The sequence below is a fragment of the Zeugodacus cucurbitae genome, chromosome 5 (assembly GCF_028554725.1).
Source record: "Zeugodacus cucurbitae isolate PBARC_wt_2022May chromosome 5, idZeuCucr1.2, whole genome shotgun sequence".
Taxonomy (NCBI): Eukaryota; Metazoa; Arthropoda; class Insecta; order Diptera; family Tephritidae; genus Zeugodacus; species Zeugodacus cucurbitae.
In genome coordinates this window covers 33,812,608-33,835,175 of record NC_071670.1, presented here as the reverse complement: position 1 = coordinate 33,835,175, position 22,568 = coordinate 33,812,608, and the positions used below count along the sequence as shown (strand labels likewise).

The 22,568-nt window shown below is 38.4% G+C and overlaps 2 protein-coding genes across 6 annotated transcripts in view; both read left to right on the top strand.

The window, feature by feature from the left end:
* Positions 1-22,568, top strand: part of LOC128922016 (ADP-ribosylation factor-like protein 5B) — a 137,548-nt gene that overhangs the window by 102,219 nt on the left and 12,761 nt on the right. The window contains exons 1-2 of one of the 5 annotated variants that reach the window (XM_054231274.1): positions 9,968-9,984; positions 10,929-11,073. The exons of 1 other annotated variant lie outside the window; for it this stretch is intronic. In XM_054231274.1, coding sequence (XP_054087249.1) covers positions 11,028-11,073 — 46 coding nt within the window. In that variant the 5' untranslated portion in view covers positions 9,968-9,984; positions 10,929-11,027. Of the gene's footprint in view, positions 1-9,967; positions 10,340-10,928; positions 11,074-22,568 lie in introns of those variants that run through there. 3 more of the 5 variants (XM_054231273.1, XM_054231271.1, XM_054231272.1) reach the window with 3 other exon arrangements.
* LOC128922014 (trichohyalin) lies at positions 1,680-10,116 on the top strand. The gene is made up of 2 exons (XM_054231259.1): positions 1,680-9,354; positions 9,423-10,116. The coding sequence occupies exons 1-2, from the start codon at positions 2,981-2,983 to the stop codon at positions 9,472-9,474; spliced, it is 6,426 nt and encodes a 2,141-aa protein (XP_054087234.1). The 5' UTR covers positions 1,680-2,980; the 3' UTR covers positions 9,475-10,116.

The following is a 22,568-nucleotide window of genomic DNA, read 5'->3' as shown; positions in this document are numbered from 1 at the left end:
TTCCGAATTTTGCTTAATTGAGTCAATTTAGATAGATCTAAATAGCCTTTCGCATAGCCAAATTATTTTCATGCATTAAGATTAAATTAAGATTATTATTCAGAAACCAATTTTTTTCACACGCCGGCTACTCGAAAAACGATCAGCGTAGACTGCGAACCGCAAATCTGCGTTCTAGTTTCAACTCGATTTGTATTAGATTAATGCGGTAAAATAATATTTTTCTTTTGTATGTTAATCGATCTAAATCAGTGTTTTAATCGGGCTGGTTAATTGATCAATTAACTCTTGTGTGAAAAGGCTATTCGTTTTGTCAATTAGATTTCTACTTAAAAGTATTTTTAAATTCATTAATCAACTAAATTATTCTTGCAGAGTATTTGCTAATAGACTAAATTTAGGACATATCCTAAAAGCGTACTAAATGAGCTCTTCGTATTGATAGGAATACGCACTAATCGGCTTAACTTAGTAATATTTAAATATCTTGTTGTGTAATTGTCTAATTGAAAAAGTTATTTGCTTGAAAAGCTAAATTAAATACATTTATTGAACACATTGCTCTCTGTGTATTAGTTTAGTACAAAGTGTTTGGTGCATAATGAAAGTAAAATTTCTCAAGAATTATCCATAATTCCAACTCAGAAATGAAAACGAAAAACCATGTTTATTACACATGGTCATGCGGAAAAGGCTTTGAATTTCATGTTTGGCTGATATTTGTAATAAAAAGTAAGGTAAGTGAAGTCTTCATATTCAGATAGAATTTATGTTATATGGATGTGGGCGTAACAAGTCATTGTACTACAATTTGTCACGATAAGTTGACGCTAATGTTATACTCTAAATAATGTCGCAATCGGTCGAGTTGTTGCTGAGGTAAGATTTCAATTAAAAGTGAACGATGCCATTATACATATATACATACATACTGTTTATTAACAATTCCTTGTAAAATATATGTTATATTTTAAAAATACATCAAAAGAGCATAAACTAACAAATTTTGAAGAAGAGATTATTTAGTTGGCAAACACCTGATCTAAACAAAATTTAAAGGTATTAAAATAATAAAATTTCTGATTTTAAGAAATAGTGTTTAATATTTAAAGAGTCATAAATACAAGATGGTGAGAGACTATGTCTTTTAAGACATTTAAAAATGAAACTAAAATTATAAATTTTGATTTCATTGTTTATTTTTGTTTACTCTGTTAGTAACCACTTAAGAAATTTTAATATTCATAGACGATCGACTAACAAGTAAATCAATTATATTTCAACAATTCTCCAAAAACAATTACAGTACAAACTGAAGTTCTTTTACGAGTAAGAACTCTATTATTGTACTATATCCTTCGCAAGTTGGAAGGTTTTTTGTGTATTATACTGATTTATTTTAATTTTTTTAATTAAGAAAAATAATATTTTGGAAATTTTAATCTTCATTATAAAACCATGTGTTGAAGTGTATTCAATTTACTTAGATTTAAATATTTATACATTGGCAAGTGAACGAAGCAGTAGTAATTTAAAATTGTGATATATGGGAGGTAGATGTGGTTGTGGTCCGATGTGACGGCGGAAGGAATTTTCGAGAGAAAGGTTTTACGGAAGATTTATGGTCCCTTAAACATTGGCAACGGCGAATACCGCAGATGGTATGTGTTGTTCGACGACATAGACATAGTCCAGCGAATAAAAAGACAGCGGCTACGCTGGCTGGGTCATGTTGTTCGAATGGACGAAAGTGCCTCAGCTCTGGAAGTTTTCGATGCAGTACCCGCTGGTGGAAGCCGAGGATGAGGGAGACCTCCACTCCGATGGAAGCACCAGGTGGAGAAGGACCTGTCTTCACTTGGTATTACCAATTGGCGCCAAACTGCCAAGAGGAGAGATGAGTGGCGCGCTGTTGTGGACTCGGCTATAACCGCATAAGCGGTTTCTACGCCAGTCAAGAAGAAGAAGGTGTGGTTGTGAACCGATTTCACTAGTTTTTCAACCGTAACATCAGGGTGTCGTTGAAATTAGTTGAGTAGTTCGGCACCTAATGGATATGCCACCAAAAAGTTTAGTTGGTATTGCTTTAGTAGTTTACGGGATACAATAAGTACGGGATAAGTACAGAGCAGAATAAATGCAAAATTTCTTTGAGAAAATAAAACGCTATTAGGAGGGTCATGGCCATTTTCCAAAAAAATGTCATTCAAATATGTACATCTCTGATATAATCCTCTGTACGAAATCTTATTTTACGGATATCCAGATTTCAACAACGGGGCAGGGAGAGTAAAGATTAGCACAAGATTTGCTCAAATTTTGCATTGACGTTATTCTATTAGATTAATTACTATTTTGAAGAAAACCCTTTTTTGTTGGCGCTATTTGTTTATTCAAGTATCAACATTACTTCAGTCCTGAATTTAAAATACATTTACTATCATTTAAAAAAAAATAAACTACTGTACTCTACTAACGTCCGCAAATTTTACGAGCCACAAAAAGTCCTTGGCATTCAATTGACGTCATTGTCAAGGCTCGGGAAATTCATTCATAAACCAAGACATTTATTTTTTAAGAACATACCGTTAAATAATAGCTGAGTTCATGTACACACACTCATCCGCATCGCTATAAGCACTGTGAGTCCTTTGAAGCTATTGACGCACTGCTTTCAAGTGTGTTAACGTGGTGCACTGGTGCACATGTGCGATAAGCGAATTTAATCAATCAGCGCGGAAATGAAGTTCATTGAGAAGGAAGAAATTAGAACACATCTTCGACTATGAGCGCAATGCTGCGCGTCTTTCTGTAGCAAAATCTCTATAAAAGCACTGCAAATATTTTCAGGAGGTCAGTCAAGTCAAAGCCAACAGCTCGACAAGGACAACCACAATTAACGGGAGAGTTCTAGTATTATTACTATTTTATAATAAAAGTCTAAAAGTCCACAAATAGACTACAACAAGCGATAAGTAAAATGGGTTTTAGGTTTTGGCAGTTGCAAGCAACTGTTCTTTACCTGATTGTAGCAACCAGTTTCGCTCTTGTGGAATTTCGCACTTGTCAACATCTAGGTTTTGAATGTATTAATGGTGAGGCGACCAAATGTTTCAACAATGAAGAAATCTGGTTACGGGGAGACATACAGCACTCTACGTCTGAATATTCTAATCCTTATAATGCCCGTCTTGATTACACCGAGGAGCGACGAGAAATGACTAAACGTTTCAAAGATCGCGAAGAACGTAGTGAAAATGCAATGCGCCTTGATGACCGAGACGAGCGACTAGTGATTACTAGACGCGAAAAAGATGGCGAAGAACGACAGGAAAATGAAATTCGCATTGATAACCCGCAGGAACGACGAGAATATGCAATGCGCCTTGATTACCGGCAAGTGCGACGAGAAATAAATAGGCGCGCAGATGATCGCGAAGAACGACGAGAAGACACAATGCTCCTTGATGACCGGCAAGTGCGACGAGAAATAACTAGGTGCGGAGATGATCGCGAAGAACGACGAGAAGACTCAATGCGCCTTGATGACCGGCAGGTGCGACGAGAAGTAAGTAGACGCGTAAATGAACGCCAAGAACGACGAGAAGACACAAAGCGCCTTCATGACCTTCACGAGCGACGAGAGATAACTAGACGCGCAGAAGATCGTGAAGAACGACGAGAAGACACAATGCGCCTTGATGACCGGCAGGAACGACGAGAAAATGCAATGCGCATTGATGACCGTCAGGTTCGACGAGAAGTAACTAGACGCGCAGATGATCGCGAAGAACGACGACAAGACACAATGCGCCTTGATGATCGCGAAGAACGACGAGAAAATGCAATGCGCCTTGATAATCGTCAGGACCGACGTGAGATAACTAGAGGCGCAGATGATCGTGAAGAACGACGAGAAGACACAATGCGCCTTGATGACCGTCAGGAGCGACGAGATATCACTAGACGCGCAGATGATCGTGAAGAACGACGAGAAGACACAATGCGCCTTGATGACCGGCAGGAACGACGAGAGATAACTAGACGCGCAAATGATCGCGAAGAACGACGAGAAGACACAATGCCCCTTGATGACCGTCAGGAGCGACGAGAGATCACTAGACGCGCAGATGACCGGCAGGAACGACAAGAAGACACAATGCGCATTGATGACCGTCAGGTTCGAGGAGAAGTAACTAGACGGGCAGACGATCGTGAAGAACGACGAGAAGACACAATGCGCCTTGATGACCGGCAAGTGCGACGAGAAATAACTAGGCGCGCAGATGATCGCGAAGAACGACGAGAAGATACAATGCGCTTTGATGACCGGCAGGAACTACGAGAAAATGCAATACGTCTTGATAATCGCCAGGACCGACGTGAGATAACTAGAGGCGCAGATGATCGTGAAGAACGACGAGAAGACACAATGCGCCTTGATGACCGTCAGGAGCGACGAGATATCACTAGACGCGCAGATGATCGTGAAGAACGACGAGAAGACACAATGCGCCTTGATGACCGTCAGGAGCGACGAGAGATAACTAGACGCGCAAATGATCGCGAAGAACGACGAGAAGACACAATGCCCCTTGATGACCGTCAGGAGCGACGAGAGATCACTAGACGCGCAGATGACCGGCAGGAACGACAAGAAGACACAATGCGCATTGATGACCGTCAGGTTCGACGAGAAGTAACTAGACGCGCAGATGATCGCGAAGAACGACGAGAAGACACAATGCGCCTTGATGACCGACAAGAGCGACGAGATATCACTAGACGCGCAGATGATCGTGAAGAACGACGAGAAGACACAATGCGCCTTGATGACCGGCAGGTACGACGAGAGATCACTAGACGCGCAGATGATCGCGAAAAACGACGAGAAAATGAAATGCGCCTTGATGACCGACAAGAGGTCCCCCGATGCGCAGATGATCGGGAAGAACGACAAGAAGACACAATGTGCCTTGATGACCGTCAGGAGCGACGAGATATCACTAGACGCGCAGATGATCGCGAAGAACGACGAGAAATTACAATGCGCCTTGATGACCGTCAGGACCGACGAAAGATAACTAGACGCGCAAATGATCGCGAAGAACGACGAGAAGACACAATGCCCCTTGATGACCGTCAGGAGCGACGAGAGATCACTAGACGCGCAGATGACCGGCAGGAACGACAAGAAGACACAATGCGCATTGATGACCGTCAGGTTCGACGAGAAGTAACTAGACGCGCAGATGATCGCGAAGAACGACGAGAAAATGCAATGCGTCTTGATGACCGTCAGGAACGACGAGAAAATGCAATGCGCCTTGACGACCGGCAGGAACGACGAGAAAATGCAATGCGCCTTGATGACCGTCAGGAACGACGAGAAGACACAATGCGCCTTGATGACCGGCAGGAACGACGAGAAGACACAATGCGCCTTGATGACCGTCAGGAGCGACGAGAGATCACTAGACGCTCAGATAATCGCGAAGAACGACGAGAAAACGCAATGCGTCTTGATGACCGACAGAAACGACGAGAGATCACTAGACGCGCAGATGATCGCGAAGAACGACGAGAAGATACAATGCGCCTTGATGACCGTCAGGAACGACGAGAAAATGCAATGCGCCTTGATAATCGTCAGGACCGACGTGAGATAACTAGAGGCGTAGATGATCGTGAAGAACGACGAGAAGACACAATGCGCCTTGATGACCGTCAGGAGCGACGAGATATCACTAGACGCGCAGATGATCGTGAAGAACGACGAGAAGACACAATGCGCCTTGATGACCGGCAGGAACGACGAGAAAATGCAATGCGCATTGATGACCGTCAGGTTCGAGGAGAAGTAACTAGACGGGCAGACGATCGTGAAGAACGACGAGAAGACACAATGCGCCTTGATGACCGGCAAGTGCGACGAGAAATAACTAGGCGCGCAGATGATCGCGAAGAACGACGAGAAGATACAATGCGCTTTGATGACCGGCAGGAACGACGAGAAAATGCAATACGCCTTGATAACCGTCAGGACCGACGAGAGATAACTAGACGCGCAGATGATCGTGAAGAAGGACGAGAAGTCACAATGCGCCTTGATGACTGGCAGGAACGACGAGAAAATGCAATGCGCATTGATGACCGTCTGGTTCGACGAGAAGTAACTAGACGCGCAGATGATCGGGAAGAACGACGACAAGACACAATGCGCCTTGATGACCGGCAAGTGCGACGAGAAATAACTAGGCGCGCAGATGATCGCGAAGAACGACGAGAAGATACAATGCGCTTTGATGACCGGCAGGAACGACGAGGAAATGCAATGCGCATTGATGACCGTCAGGAGCGACGAGGGGTCACCATACGCGCAGATGATCGTGAAGAACGACGAGAAGACACAATGCGCCTTGATGACCGTCAGGAGCGACGAGATATCACTAGACGCGCAGATGATCGCGAAGAACGACGAGAAATTACAATGCGCCTTTATGACCGTCAGGACCGACGAGAGATAACTAGATGCGCAAATGATCGCGAAGAACGACGAGAAGACACAATGCGCCTTGATGACCGTCAGGAGCAACGAGATATCACTAGACGCGCAGATGACCGCGAAGAACGACGAGAAATTACAATGCGCCTTGATGACCGTCAGGACCGACGAGAGATAACTAGACGCGCAAATGATCGCGAAGAACGACGAGAAGACACAATGCCCCTTGATGACCGTCAGGAGCGACGAGAGGTCACCAGACGCGCAGATGATCGTGTAGAACGACGAGAAGACACAATGCGCCTTGATGACCGTCAGGAGCGACGAGATATCACTAGACGCGCAGATGATCGCGAAAAACGACGAGAAAATGAAATGCGCCTTGATGACCGACAAGAGGTCACCCGACGCGCAGATGATCGTGAAGAACGACGAGAAGACACAATGCCCCTTGATGACCGTCAGGAGCGACGAGAGGTCACCAGACGCGCAGATGATCGTGTAGAACGACGAGAAGACACAATGCGCCTTGATGACCGTCAGGAGCGACGAGATATCACTAGACGCGCAGATGATCGCGAAAAACTACGAGAAAATGAAATGCGCCTTGATGACCGACAAGAGGTCACCCGACGCGCAGATTATCGGGAAGAACGACAAGAAGACACAATGCGCCTTGATGACCGGCAAGTGCGACGAGAAATAACTAGACGCGCAGATGATCGCGAAGAACGACGAGAAGATGCAATGCGCTTTGATGACCTGCAGGAACGTCGAGAAAATTCAATGCGCCTTGATAACCGTCAGGACCGACGAGAGATAACTAGACGCGCAGATGATCGTGAAGAACGACGAGAAATTACAATGCGCCTTGATGACCGACAAGAGAGACGAGATATCACTAGACGCGCAGATGATCGCGAAGAACGACGAGAAAATGAAATGCGCCTTGATGACCGACAAGAGGTCACCCGACGCGCAGATTATCGGGAAGAACGACAAGAAGACACAATGCGCCTTGATGACCGGCAGGAACGACGAGAAGACACAATGCGCCTTGATGACCGGCAGGTACGACGAGAGATCACTAGACGCGCAGATGATCGCGAAAAACGACGAGAAAATGAAATGCGCCTTGATGACCGACAAGAGGTCACCCGACGCGCAGATTATCGGGAAGAACGACAAGAAGACACAATGCGCCTTGATGACCGGCAAGTGCGACGAGAAATAACTAGGCGCGCAGATGATCGCGAAGAACGACGAGAAGATACAATGCGCTTTGATGACCGGCAGGAACGGCGAGAAAATTCAATGCGCCTTGATAACCGTCAGGACCGACGAGAGATAACTAGACGCGCAGATGATCGTGAAGAACGACAAGAAGACACAATGCGCTTTGATGACCGGCAGGAACGGCGAGAAAATTCAATGCGCCTTGATAACCGTCAGGACCGACGAGAGATAACTAGACGCGCAGATGATCGTGAAGAACGACGAGAAGACACAATGCGCCTTGATGACCGGCAGGAACGACGAGAAAGTGCAATGCGCATTGATGACCGTCAGGAGCGACGAGAGATCACTAGACGCGCAGATGATGGCGAAGAACGACGAGAAATTACAATGCGCCTTGATGACCGACAAGAGAGACGAGATATCACTAGACGCGCAGATGATCGCGAAGAACGACGAGAAAATTCAATGCGTCTTAATGACCGACAGAAGCGACGAGAGATCACTAGACGCGCAGATGATCGCGAAGAACGACGAGAAAATGCAATGCGCCCTGATGACCGACAGGAACGACGAGAGGTTTCTAGACGCGCAGATGATCGCGAACAACGACGAGAAAATGCAATGCGCCTTGATGAGCGTCAGCAACGACGAGAAGACACAAAGCGCCTTCATGACCGTCACGAGCGACGAGAGATCACTAGACGCGCAGATGATCGCGAAAAACGACGAGAAAATGAAATGCGCCTTGATGACCGACAAGAGGTCACCAGACGCGCAGATGATCGTGAAGAACGACGAGAAGACACAATGCGCCTTGATGACCGTCAGGAGCGACGAGATATCACTAGACGCGCAGATGATCGCGAAGAACGACGAGAAGATACAATGCGCCTTGATGACCGGCAGGAACGCCGAGAAAATGCAATGAGCTTTGATTACCGGCAGGACCGACGAGAGATAACTAGACGCGCAAATGACCGCGAAGAACGACGACAACACACAATGCGCGTTGATGACCGGCAGGAGCGACGAGAGATAACTAGACGCGCAGATGATCGCGAAGAACGACGAGAAAATGAAATGCGGCTTGATGACCGGCAGGTGAGCCGAGAAGTAACTAGACGAGCAAATCATCGCGAAGAACGACGACAGGACACAATGCGCCTTGATGACCGGCTAGAACGACGAGAAAATGCAATGCGCCTTAATGACCGACAGGAGCGACGAGAGATCACTAGACTCGCAGATGATCGCGAAGAACGACGGGAAAATGCAATGCGTCTTGATGACAGACTTGAGCGACGAGAAATTGATATGCGACTGGACAATCAACTGGCGCGACGAGGGATTACTAGCAGTATTTCTGATCGAGTGGTGGGCCAGTACAGTGGAGATGGACGTCTACAAATTACAGTACGTGAACGGTCCCTGGAAAAATACTTTGATGTGTTTGAATATTTACAAAAGGAATCTGCTGCCACTGAAATTAAATCGAACCCGTTAACGAGGACAAATGTAAATTTAAAACGTGGATACATTTTGCTTGGTCAGGGAGCAATCTTGGCTTTAGCTCTAATGAAAGCGCTCAAGGACTATGAGTATAAAATTAAGTATGTGATATTTTTGTTTTATATAAATTCGTATTTATTACCTAATTGATTATTTTATTTTATTTTAGGAGGGATGCACCCACACATATTGGCGGTACAGCACATCTCATTGGCTTTTAAAATATGTAACTATAAAGGCACAAGGATACTGATAAATTGGCTTACGAATTGTAAATAATATAAAGTGTACCTAAAGCAAATCTGCGAGATTACTGTGTTAACAAAAACTATGAAAAAATAATGAATATAGTTGATAATACTAATAGATATTTATTTTAGTTGTTTGAAACATATCCATATACGAAAATAAATATTGTTATTTAATCTCTATGCGAATGTACATATTTACACACCTATAAAATATATATTGTAAAACCCACATGTAAATTTAAATATTGTTCAAATAAAGCAGCAAATGAAAATGAAGTCATCATGAAATTTAATAATCAGTTTTACAGCATTTGAGTGCTCCTGTATCGAATTCTATATAAAATGGCATCATCACATTTCTTGCCGTCTCTCTTCCACTGACATTCGGTGGCAGCTGTCAAAGAGAATTTTAATTATATTATATGATACATTCGCTGTTCTCTGGTTTCAGTCATTCGTGACATTTGATAGATTTTTAATGTGTGTGGAAATATTGTGTATTAATTTAATTAAGCTTTATTTTCAATATCTAAATTTATTTTCATAAAATATTTTGAAACATTCTAAAATGTATAGGCGTAAAAATTGTTTTGTATAAGTGTGAATAGTGTTTAATAAAACGAAAAAATGGAAAGTTTGTGTCGATAGACCTCCGAATGCAAAAGTGAAACATTAACTAAACATACAAAAAGTTATAGCTATCAAGGCAAAGAATTTTAGATTTTTTGCAAGTAATGATAATCGCTTTAACAGCATAACAACGGTAATTAGCATTTTGGTTTTTCTACAGTTCATCTGCAATACCAGATAATTTTGTGTACATTTTATTTCATTGGTAAGCAGGATTGTTATAATTACCAATATAAATTAATATCTAATAGTGAAAGTTTATATGTGCTTCAAAAAAACTGAAAGTAAAACAAGCTTGCCTTCAACTGCGTAACAAAAAAATGCGTAACGTTGAGCGCACCACATGAAATACGGGCCATAAAGCATGTTGTGTCTGTTGCTAAAATCATTACCATTTCCTAGATATACCAACAGTGACAACGAATAGCAGCATATTTCTTATACTTATTTTTCTCTTCGTTTTAATTTATTGTTACTGCCATTTTATAATCCTCAGTGTTAAACATAGCTATTTCGCTATTTGGAAGTCGATTGTTATTTGTGAGAGCTTGTGGCAATTTAACTCAATTTACGTCATTAGGTTGAGCGGAAAGTGAACGGAATTGCGAACGTTCGCGCCATCGCCAACAGTTGGTCTACGCGCCACCGGTACCATACCACTGGCGCTACAAGCGATCGGCCAAAAACTTGTCGTTGCAGTGTTACTATTATTGCAAACGATTTTTTTTGTGTTTTTTGTAATCAATATATCTTCTGAATACGTGTAAATACTTGTTTTTATACATCCAAAATAGTGTACAGGAAATAGTGTAAAAGTGAAGTGGAGATACTGGAAAGAAACTACAGTTAATAAATTTAGTTCTAAAAGAAGATAACGCAAAACTAACAACAAAATGGGGCTTTTAATTTCAAAATTATGGAGCATGTTTGGGAATGAAGGTATGTATACAATTTGAGAAGCAAACTGACAAATTTATAAATAAATATAATATATAATAAGATTATTTTTATAAACTTAAAAATGAATACTAGCTATGTGTATAAATGAAATGTGAAACTCTTTTGAACACACAATTGACCTTGAAACTCAAGCATAAACTTGCTGAATAACAAATATTTCAAACGGAATTAAATATTCGAAACATGTTTATAGTGCTTCTAGTCCCAAATTTCTTATGTTTGTTATTTTTATATGCTTACTATACTGAATACATAAGTTGCTATCTCATTAGTTACTTTGATGGTTTTATTTTATTTAAACAGGTTTTTTTGTTTACATTTGCGTTTATTTGTTCTTCAAATTTGGTTTAGAGAAAACGAAAGTTAAGATATTTTTTAAACTTCTGTTATTAACACACATTCTATATACAGAATAAAATTTGATCGTATAATTGGCAATAATAAATATTTGCATTTTGATTTTAAATATTTATTTTTAAAAAATGATATACCAAATTTTAAAGAAATCGCTTTTTCTTTATGTATTTAAAATAATTTAAACGTCCATTATGCAGCTGTACCAAAGCATGTGCTAGCTACTCTATTCATAATAAGTTTTCTAATCTTATCTGTGAGTTACAAAATCTATTTTTCTTATTTTAGATAATATTATATATGTATATATTATGTTATATGTATATATGTACATGTGCATATAAAATAAATTATATTGTATCTATATTTGACCGAATTAAACAAAAAATAATTATATACACTTATAATTAGATTTTATTTGTTGAGCATTAAATTAAATTGCTTTGTTCTTTAAGATATTTGTGAAAAATTTTGTACTTGAATTGTTATTAACAATGAACAAAAGAAAATGTGGTTTATATTTCTTTGTACTTGTATTCATAACAACACAGTAAAAATCTATTAATTGAATGCTTTTCATATATTATAAGTTGAGTAGCCGATGTCAGGCAAATGTATGCTTAAATTATTAAAACTGTGTCTCCCATTAGCTCCATAGTGAAACTTTGTAACTTGTGAAATGCCACAATGTAGTGGAATGTGCCATCATATATAGTAGTGAATACAGTATACGCCATACTTCTGTTCCAGTTTTTCTTCAGGAATACATGTAAACTATTTGGAAAAATGCAGAAAAACTTACACCTTGACATGCGCAGCTAAAGGGAGCCTCCATAATTTAACATTTCAAAACAACTTGTCGGTACCAGTATAGTTTGTACATAAGCTGCCATAGCAATATAAGTTTGCTTGAATTGGTGTGCTGAATTTGTTTAGAAAGCAACAGGCATGTTAATGATGTACTCACGCAGTTCACACGAATATTGTGTGGCATTAGTATCCGTGTGTTCTTTTTGTTCAACATGGATGTAGTACTTTTATTTATGCTGCAAAATTGCAAGCACAATTAACACTTAACCTAGAATTTGTTGGGACAGTAGATGAAAATACATAAAAAAATTTATAATTTTTGGAAATTTAAAATCTCAAATCCCAAATATAAATAAAAAACGTTTCTTTTAGTTATTTTTGTCAAAAATAAAATTTTTTGTGCCCTTATATTTTTGTTGAACTGTTTTTTTAAATATTAAAATCAAATAAATTTACTTTCGAAGTTCGATTACATTCATCATTATCTCTCAAACAAATTATAATATAATAATATACATGAGTAACATTTATTTCCATATTAAATGATTTCTCTTTTATTTAACTGTCAACTGAAATTTATGCTGCCCACTGCGGAACAGTTATTGCTTTCAATTCAGTGCTACGCCTGCATGTCTACATGTGTTTACAAACTATACCAGCGACAATCAAATTAAACCCATAAGCTGTTCGCGACACGCAGCTGAGATCGTTGAGCCAGTGCTCTAAATTATGGACAATTTGTACACTGATTAGCATATGGCCGCAAAATGGCCTAGTGGTCGCCTTTTTGTCCGCTTGTCCGCTCCATTTCATATGCTCACCACACACACCAAACAAACACACACAAACAAACAGTTGTTTTGCTTCCAAGTACACAAGTACTACATGCAAAAGTACATATTTACTTAAAATAGTTTTCCTTTTTAACATGCCTTTCCAATTTCTTCATTTTTTATTGTTGTCTGTTTATTTGGGTAATTGACGTACGACACTAATATTTAACTACCAAACAAACAGTCTGTTCCTTAGCCTTAGCCATGAACTGTGAGAAAAAGTGCAGATTACATGCTGTTCATTTTATTGGTGATTCACAGCAAAAGCGCTCGAATACACATGCTTTCTGCTTAGTGTTTCCCAATCGCAAACAGGAGAAGCGATGACTACAAATAATCCTTGATTTTTGTTAGCCTAGTTCATTGACAAAAAGCGTTGATGTTGTTGACCTTCACAGGGTTTGTTAATTTTATTATTGTACGCGTATATTTTTGTCTCGCTCGCCAAATATTGTTTTTCCTCCCGACAGCCAATTGTGTGTGGGTGTGCGTTTATGTGCCAGTCGCAAGGTTAACGACTTAATTTTGGTGTATATCTGTATAAAAAACACCGCTAGTCACTAATTTGTATTGTTGTTAAGCGTGTTAATATCCAAAGAGTTGTCATTGTCTAATTCTTTTACGCTTTTTTGGAGCGATTTTAACACATAACGGTAGTTGCGAGGAGTATATTTGTACATATAATATATGTATATAATGTAATGTAATGCGCAAAATACAAATTTGGATTTGTGAAATGTGTAACACTGCCTACCTCTAATATAATTGTTGCTTAGTCTCTTAGAAACCAGTATTATTTATATTTATGGGCATAATATATCTTCTATAATATAAAAATGAATCGCAAAATGTGTTGCTAAGCGCATAACTCGAGAACCGCTAAACCGATTTCGCAAATTCTTTGTTTAGAATGTTTTTAGAGGTACCGGGGTGGTTCTTACGGAGAAAAAAAAATAGAAAAATTGCCTGAAAAAGTCTTAAATCCACAATTTTCCAAAAATTCTCGAAAAAAGTCGAGAAGGGCCAAACCGATCTGGCTAATTTTAGTTTTGAAATATTTATGGAAGGGTAGGGAAGGATTAGAAAGTATGTATAAAAATTATAAAAAAAAAAAAACAAAAAATAATATTTTGAAAGTTGTCATTGTTGCTTTGTGAAAATATTTTTATCATTGCCCAATTGTATGAGGCTGTGTCGATAGCCCAAAACAATTTGTAACAAGTAGGGAAAGGCAACCGAACATTTTACACTCTCGCAATTTATTGATGTAATTTTATTACACACAATAAAGATCTATAAAGAAGATTTTCCAGATATTCAAGTCGATGGAGGTATTGCACAGGACTTTAAAAGCGTATTTTTTCCTGACATGAAACCATAATATAATAAACATAAATGGCTGATTGAATGACCTATATTGGTGGTAAAAAAAACAAGGATCCCTTTGATATTAATGCGATAATTTAGAATTTCATTAAAGGAGAGTTGACACAGCTACAAACCAGGATGACGTATTCAATTATCCCCCAGACTATTTTAAATTGCTGGACTATCCCCACTCACTTGCAATTAAAAATAGTGTGAGTTGCCATCATGCTGCGTAACATAAATCAACATTAAACTTTGCAAAAGAACAAAACTGGCTGTGAAGAAGGTAATCAATATCGTCACCAAAGCCAAGATAAAGCCAACTATGAAATTTGGTCATTTGTTACTTTCTCCAATATACGATTAAAAAAAATCAAAGTTTTACAAATTATGATGATTTACGCTTAGCACAGATCTACAATAATCTATCAATCATTTTAAAATTTATCGGCTATTACGTTTTCGTCTTTATGCGTAAGAATTTTTTCTCTGCATTGAAAGATTTACTAATTTAATATATACCTTAGTCACAAAAACGTGTGGCCGGGTCTGCTAGTCTTTAAATATAAATAATAATTTGAAAATTGTTTAGCATTTAATAGGTGCTTTTATTTCAAAAAATATTTTGGTCCATGAGGACAGATAAAAGTCACTCAAGTCCAAATCCGGAGAAATGCGAAGGATGTGGAAGCAATTTAAACACAATTTCATCCATTTTTGGGATAATTTTCTTTTATTTGAGCAACGAAGAATCGGCCGTTAAAATCTGACATCATATATATGTCTGTTTTTAAATGGGATTCACCACACTAAACTCACAAACAATTTTAATAAAATTCTGCAATTATTTTCGCTTTATTATTAATAGTTTATTTAATATGTGTCATTAATTTGGGATGGCAAAATTTGTGTATTGTTTTGTCAGCTATTATTATAGAGTGTTTTTATGATTGCTTGTTGTGTTCTTATAATGGATAAATCAATTAAATCTAGTGTTTTGGTATAAATTTGCTTTATATTCATGGCATATAAAAATTAGATATGTAAAGGGTTTTCCGATAAGAGTGCAATACAAGTTTTTTTATTAAAACAAAAACGGTTTGGGATATCAATGAAATTCTTTACATTTGATGCCATTATGTATGGAATTCGATTTATTTTGCATGACCACCACTGGTACACTTGCATAAGTCCAAATGCTGAACCCAATTTTCGTGAGATAACACGTTCACTAAACCTAGTTTTCAATCCTGTTGGATCCACATATTGTCCAAGTCCATATTAAGCAGTCGCAAAATATATAGGAATGGTAGTGATTTTTTAACTGAAATTAAAGATCGGATATGGTGGAATATTTTATCATTACAACTATTATAATTCATTCGTTGTTAAAATTAGCTGTACTCGTTATGGCTTCTCAATATAATTTCTAACAATTTCACTTTGTTTCGCCATACATTTCTAATAACAACGTGTGTTTAAAGTTTCACAATTTAATTTAAATATGTAATGGGGGAAAATACAATACAAATAATGCAAATAAACACTTCCTCATGCATATCAACCTGAAGAAAGAAAGCGCTATTGAATAAATATCATTTGCGGTCGGCCTTCACGTCTCGATTCTACTCAATCTAAATGATAAATTATTTCACTTACATACATATGTGTGTTCATATATTACATACGACTACAAGTCTTTTGTGTGTCGTATCTTCGCAATTGACTGCTAAGCGCCATCGTCACAATTGTGCGCTTCTTCCACCCACCCACTTTACGTTGTCTCCGCTATTCGGCGTGTCTGCGATTTTTAGCATATACTCGAAGGAAAAGCTAGAAATTGCTTACCGTTAAATGTATTGTACATACATTCAAACATATATGTGTGTGTGTGTAATGCGCTAAATACGCAATGTCTTCAATTTGCTGTGAAACTCATTTGTTCGGATTCAACTTGACTCATCGACCTTGGGCGGGTTCCTCGGCATTTATTGCGGCGTATGTGACACATTTGTTTGACGCGAGCCAAAAGGGCAATTACCGCAATTTCATACACTTACAGACGAGTACAAATATGCGAAATCATTTGCTTTTAAAAATATATTATTTATATTTATTTGTTATAATTTTTATAAAATGACTTTTGTGCTCTAGAATGACGTGTAAAAGTCTGTTTTGCGTTAGAATAAACTAATAATAACATTTGGAATGGGGATATATATGATGGGAATATATATGAGAACGTCATTTGATTTGCGGTAAATTTTATTAAAACACAATTAATTATAGAATTATTTGTAAATGACTCGTTGAATTCGTATGCAATGTGTTTTCAAGTTATTTTGGATATTGGTGTTATTTAAGTAACACCTTTTTGTCAAGCAGGGTTCAGACACATAAATACATATTTCATATAAACAATTACATTATATTTCATGTATTAAGTCTTTAAATTCAATACAACAAATCTTTGTATTATCTTTTGGATAGCAATTTTCAATTTAAACCATTAATCGGGCCATCCCATGTTATGGGCTTAAAAATGTATTTTTTTTTTTAATTGCCTTCGTAACATGTCCAGAATACAGTAGTAAAGTGATTTGTAGAAATTTGAAGTCGTTTTAAAGATACAGCAGTTAGAAGCTCCAACAGCTCCGGAACTGCTTAAGGTAATAATATAATCTCCGAAGAAATTGTTCAGATCGGTTAACTATATAAAACTATATTAGTTAAATGTTTTCTTTTTTTTATTTACTTTTTCTTACGTCTTTAGATTTGCTTAAACCCATAGTTACTAAAAGAAATGCGCCTGTGAAGCTAATATACCCTGCTTCGGTACAGCCGAAGTTAACTTTTTTTCTTGTTTTAGCTTAATAAACTTAAAGTTCTATCTATTAACTGGTCGTAGAAAAAAGTCTAAAAAATTCCCTAAAAAACAAGCCGTCACTTGGGATGACCCCCTTAAAAAATAACTTTAATGAGATATATGTATGGCATGCTCTCTTGTATCGTTTTCAACTCGCTAACTTATACCATGATAGCGAGTAGAAAAATGGCGAATCAAAAATGTCTAATATTTCATCTATGACATGTTGGGGAAAATCACTTTCTTTCATTATAAGAGGCAGCGAAAAAAGTTGGCAATAACTGTATATATCTACAGTATGTCAAGAAAAAGTATAAATACACTTTTTCACTTTCCGCAGCAAAATGTTTTACTTTTTACTTCAGTTCAACATATTTGAGACATTAAGCACTGTTTCAGTTCAAGTTTCAGTTCAAGTTTTCGAGACATTAAGCACTGTACATGTCCACTTATTTATAATTTAGGGCCTTTTTCTGGCTTTGGTTCTTGTATTTCCATATTTTCCGATAAATTTTAGCCATTATACACTATTTAGAGGGTTAAAGAAAACATTGCTGTTAGATCTCAAACGTTTTTACCCCATTGAGGATTATGGGGCAATAGTTGGACCTCTTTAAACTAAACCCTTTGCATGGAATATATTAATAAGACAATATTGGGTACTTTAGATATGAAAAAAGCAAAAATTAATCACCAACTAATTGACAAATTCATTGTAAATGCCTTTGCGAAGAATAGGTAACGGTGAAGTACGGTTAACTGTATAACACGTGCTTAACAAGTAAAATAATCGAAGTGTGTAAAGTTTTTCTTGACACTAACAAAATTGAATGATTTTTGTTTTTTATTGCTCTTGGTTGGTTTTTGCATTGCTTTCGCAGCTTTTTTTGCATTACATCTCTTTAAATACTGTAAGTAACCATCCCTGATTCAAAAAATATGTTGAACTGAAGTAAAAAGTAAAAAATTTTGCTGCGGAAAGTGAAAAAGTGTATTTATTTTCAATGTGTAAACTGTTTCTTGACATACTGTATATGTAAAAAAGAATATATAAATGATAAAGTTATAATTGAAAAATTTACGATCTCAATTTTCAAACATTTCTCTGATACAATTATCAAGATAAACACTTTTGCACATGAGCAACACGTACATATATTCGGCGAAGACAGTGTGAAATGTGTACTGAGTGCAATAATTTATCGGTTTTGATATACCGCAAATAACATACATGCTTTTGTTTTAAAAATTATTTCGTTATTCTTGAAGTGCATATGTTTGTGATCATTAACAGTCTTGAGACATTCTCCGAATTTTTCTTCGGGGGAATAGTATGATATTTTCTGTATGTTGGCGTAGATGTTCTGTTTCCTGTTCTGTTTTAGACCTCTAAGACTTGTCGTTGAAGCTATTACAATTTAACATATTGAGTGTAGGAAACCATACAGACTTTAGCTTTCTTTGACGTCGAAGTAATGTCTTCCCTTATATGTCAGAACCCTACAAAGTCAGTCCCCCCAAAAAGTGAGTGTGTCATAAGTATGTATATTTTTACTACTTATTCGCTTGATTTATGATGGGATGTCGTCAATAAAGAGAGACGGAGATACAATTACCTTAAAAAATATGTCCATAAAACATCTTGTGTAATATAAATCAAATCAATATAAATCATTATACTTTCTTAACTTCTTCACTTTGAAAAGCTTAGCTTTCAAACGAACAAACATATGAACATATAAATTATTTTATTTTTTTCATTTATATTTAGTACTTCTGTGGTAATCTAAGTATAAATCCATACATATACAGTTATATGTTTGTGAGGCGGTGATTGCTAAGTTTATACTTTCCAAGCAGCGATAACCTTTAAACCTCTTGAAATGCGGACGTTTTGATTGCTGTCGCTGCACACTTTCAGAGTTTTTCGTTTTGTTTCTCATTCACTTGTCTTATCGCATTTTTATTTTCCACTTCATTTTGAAGCATTACTTTGCAATGTTAATACCGTTAATTTTTCACAACAGCTGTCGTACTTTGCGCTTTGCTGTCTGTTTTTTCTACAACTACTAACTGGAAACCGTGTGAGTTAGGTGAACAACCTGCACCGTATGTAATAGCAAATGGGTGTGTGTGAACAAAGCCAAACATTATTGTTTTCTCACATACCGGGTTTTTGTTGTGATTTACCTTACAAAAGCTTGAACATGGTCGAGGACACGTTTGGTTTCAGGTTACGGATTCCGTTACTTTTTGTTTGGCTACGCAGCTGTCGTCACTTGTTGCAGTTAAGCATTTTGAGGTATCCATGTGAACCAAACGAAAAAATTCGTGAATTTGTGCTTATTATTAATTTTTGTTATGGAATTCTATGTCAGGAATATGATGATAATAAGATGTCAGCTTTTAAAAACGTTGATCAAATTGTAGGACTCTGGTTTTATCTTTCAAATCTTATTCCAAACATAATTTAACGCATTTGAAGTTTTTCAAATAGCTAAAAAGGCTTTTTGAGCGCAAAATATTCTCTAATATTCTCTACCGTTCAAAGCCCTTAAAATGTCTCAAATATCTTTTGTTAGCACCAATCTTTCGATATTCAATGTGGAATTTACTGCCAAAATTAAATTTTTTAAGCATGAGACAGCCCTGATACAAGTATATTCTAGTCCAAGACCTCTTGGGATTAAAATAATAGTGTAAGCTAATTTTACTCAATAGATTAATTATATTAAATTACAATAACCTACGTGATTCGCATACAATTATTATCGTTATGAATAACTTTGATATCGTACAGTCGATTCAATTAATTTGACTACAGTTTGATGTTCGTGTTTGGTCTACAACTCTATTCATGGGTTTGAAAGTATTGCACATCTGAAGCTATAATATTTTCCCATCTTTCTGTAAATTTGTGAATTTCTAAAAGATAGCGGCCAAGAATGAATCTTGCCAATTTCTTATACCCTATTCTGATGTGAACAATTGGTTTTCGGCAACGACAAAAAACAAGCTGGTACGATGAGGAGTGCCGTCTCGCAGCGGAGAGAAAACAGACTGCCTATCTCGCAACGTTGCAAACGACCGCAACACGTGCGGGATGGGATAGATACCGAGAGTTGAAGAGGGAAGCGAGACGCATTTGCAGACGTAAAAAGAAAGAGGCCGAAATACGTGAGTATGAAAAGCTTGAAAAGCTGGCCGACATGGGTAATGCTCGAAAATTTTATGAAAAGATGAGGCGATTTACAGAAGGTTTCAAGACCGGAGCATTATCATGTAGGGACCGAGGAGGTAATCTGGTAACGGATGTCCAGAGCATACTGGGATTAATGGCAGTGCTCAATGGCAGTGAAAGTACAACACCAGGAGATGGCGAACCCGATCCCCCAATCGATGACGATGGAACTGATGTTCCCGACCATGAAGAAATTCGAATAGCAATTACCAGCTTGAAGAACAACAAAGCAGCGGGGGCAGATAGATTACCGGCAGAACTATTCAAATACGGCGGCGAAGAACTGATAAGGTGAATGCAGCAGCTTCTTTGCAGAATATGGTCGGAAGAAAGCATGCCTGACGATTGGAATCTTAGTGTGCTCTGCCCAATCCATAAAAAGGGAGATCCCAAAATCTGCGCCAATTACCGTGGGATCAGCCTCCTAAATATCGCATACAAGGTTCTATCGAGCGTACTGTGTGAAAGACTAAAGCCCACAGTTAACAAACTGATTGGACCTTATCAGTGTGGCTTTAGACCTGGAAAATCGACAACTGACCAGATATTCACCATGCGCCAAATTTTGGAGAAGACCCGTGAAAAGAGGATCGACACACACCACCTTTTTGTCGACTTTAAAGCTGCTTTCGACAGCACGAAAAGGAGCTGCCTTTATGCCGCGATGTCTGAATTTGGTATCCCCGCAAAACTAACACGGCTGTGTAAATTGACGTTGAGCAACACCAAAAGCTCCGTCATGATTGGGAAGGACCTCTTCGAGCCGTTCGCTACCAAACGAGGTTTCAGACAAGGTGACTCACTATCGTGCGACTTCTTTAACCTGATGCTGGAAAAAATTATAAGAGCTGCAGAGCTGAATAGAGAAGGTACAATCTTCTACAAGAGTGTACAGCTCCTAGCGTACGCCGATGATATTGATATCATCGGAAGCAACAACCGCGCCGTTTGTTCTGCTTTTTCCCGCATGGATAAGGAGGCGAACCGAATGGGTCTGGAGGTGAATGAGGACAAGACAAAATATCTCCTGTCATCAAGCAAACAGTCGGCGCATTCGCGTCTTGGCTCCCACGTCACTGTTGACAGTCATAACTTCGAGGTCGTAGATAATTTCGTATACCTGGGAACCAGCATCAACAACACGAACAATGTCAGCCTCGAAATCCAGCGCAGAATGCAGAATCTTGCCAACAGGTGCTACTTTGGACTGAGTTGGCAATTGAACAATAAAGTCCTCTCTCGACAAACCAAAATCAAGCTCTACAAGTCGCTTATCATTCCCGTCCTGCTTTACGGTGCAGAAGCTTGGACAATGTCAACATCAGATGAGACGACACTAGGAGTTTTCGAGAGGAAAATTTTGCGCAAGATTTATGGTCCTCAGAACATTGGCAACGGCGAATACCGCAGACGATGGAACGATGAGCTGTACGAGTTATACGACGACATTGACATAGTTTAGCGAATAAAAAGACAGCGGTTACGCTGGCTAGGTCATGTTGTCCGAATGGACGAAAACACTCCAGCCCTGAAAGTGTTCGATGCAGTACCCGCCGGAGGAAGGCGAGGAAGGGGAAGGCCTCCACTCCGTTGGAGGGACCAGGTGGAGAGCGACCTGGTTACACTTGGGATCTCCAACTGGCGCCGAACTGCGAAGGAGAGAGAGAGGTGGCGCACTATCGTCGATTCGGCTATAACCGGCTAAACGGTTGCAACGCCAATCACATACATTCTGATATGAACCGTTTTTGCAACATAAGATCAATAATTTTAATGATGGAAAGTTATTGTCTCGTGTCTAGTCGTAAATTCCGTACGTTTTATATTTGATGAGTTTGTTCTAGAAGATTGCATTATGATCTTCGCCCATCTGGATATTCGCGATTTGACTGGTTAGCCAGGTTTCATATATGATTTTTTGCATTTAGAGTTGTTGATTTTTGGTTACAAATCTTACCGAATGCTAGCTGTAGATGCTGCCTGAGGAGGTAAAATTATCTCA

Bases quoted from the DNA above. Each gene is read 5' to 3' on its own strand.
- LOC128922014 (XM_054231259.1), top strand. From the start codon at position 2,981: ATGGGTTTTAGGTTTTGGCAGTTGCAAGCAACTGTTCTTTACCTGATT. The intron at 9,355-9,422 runs GTATGTGATATT...ATTTTATTTTAG, and splicing joins GACTATGAGTATAAAATTAA to GAGGGATGCACCCACACATA.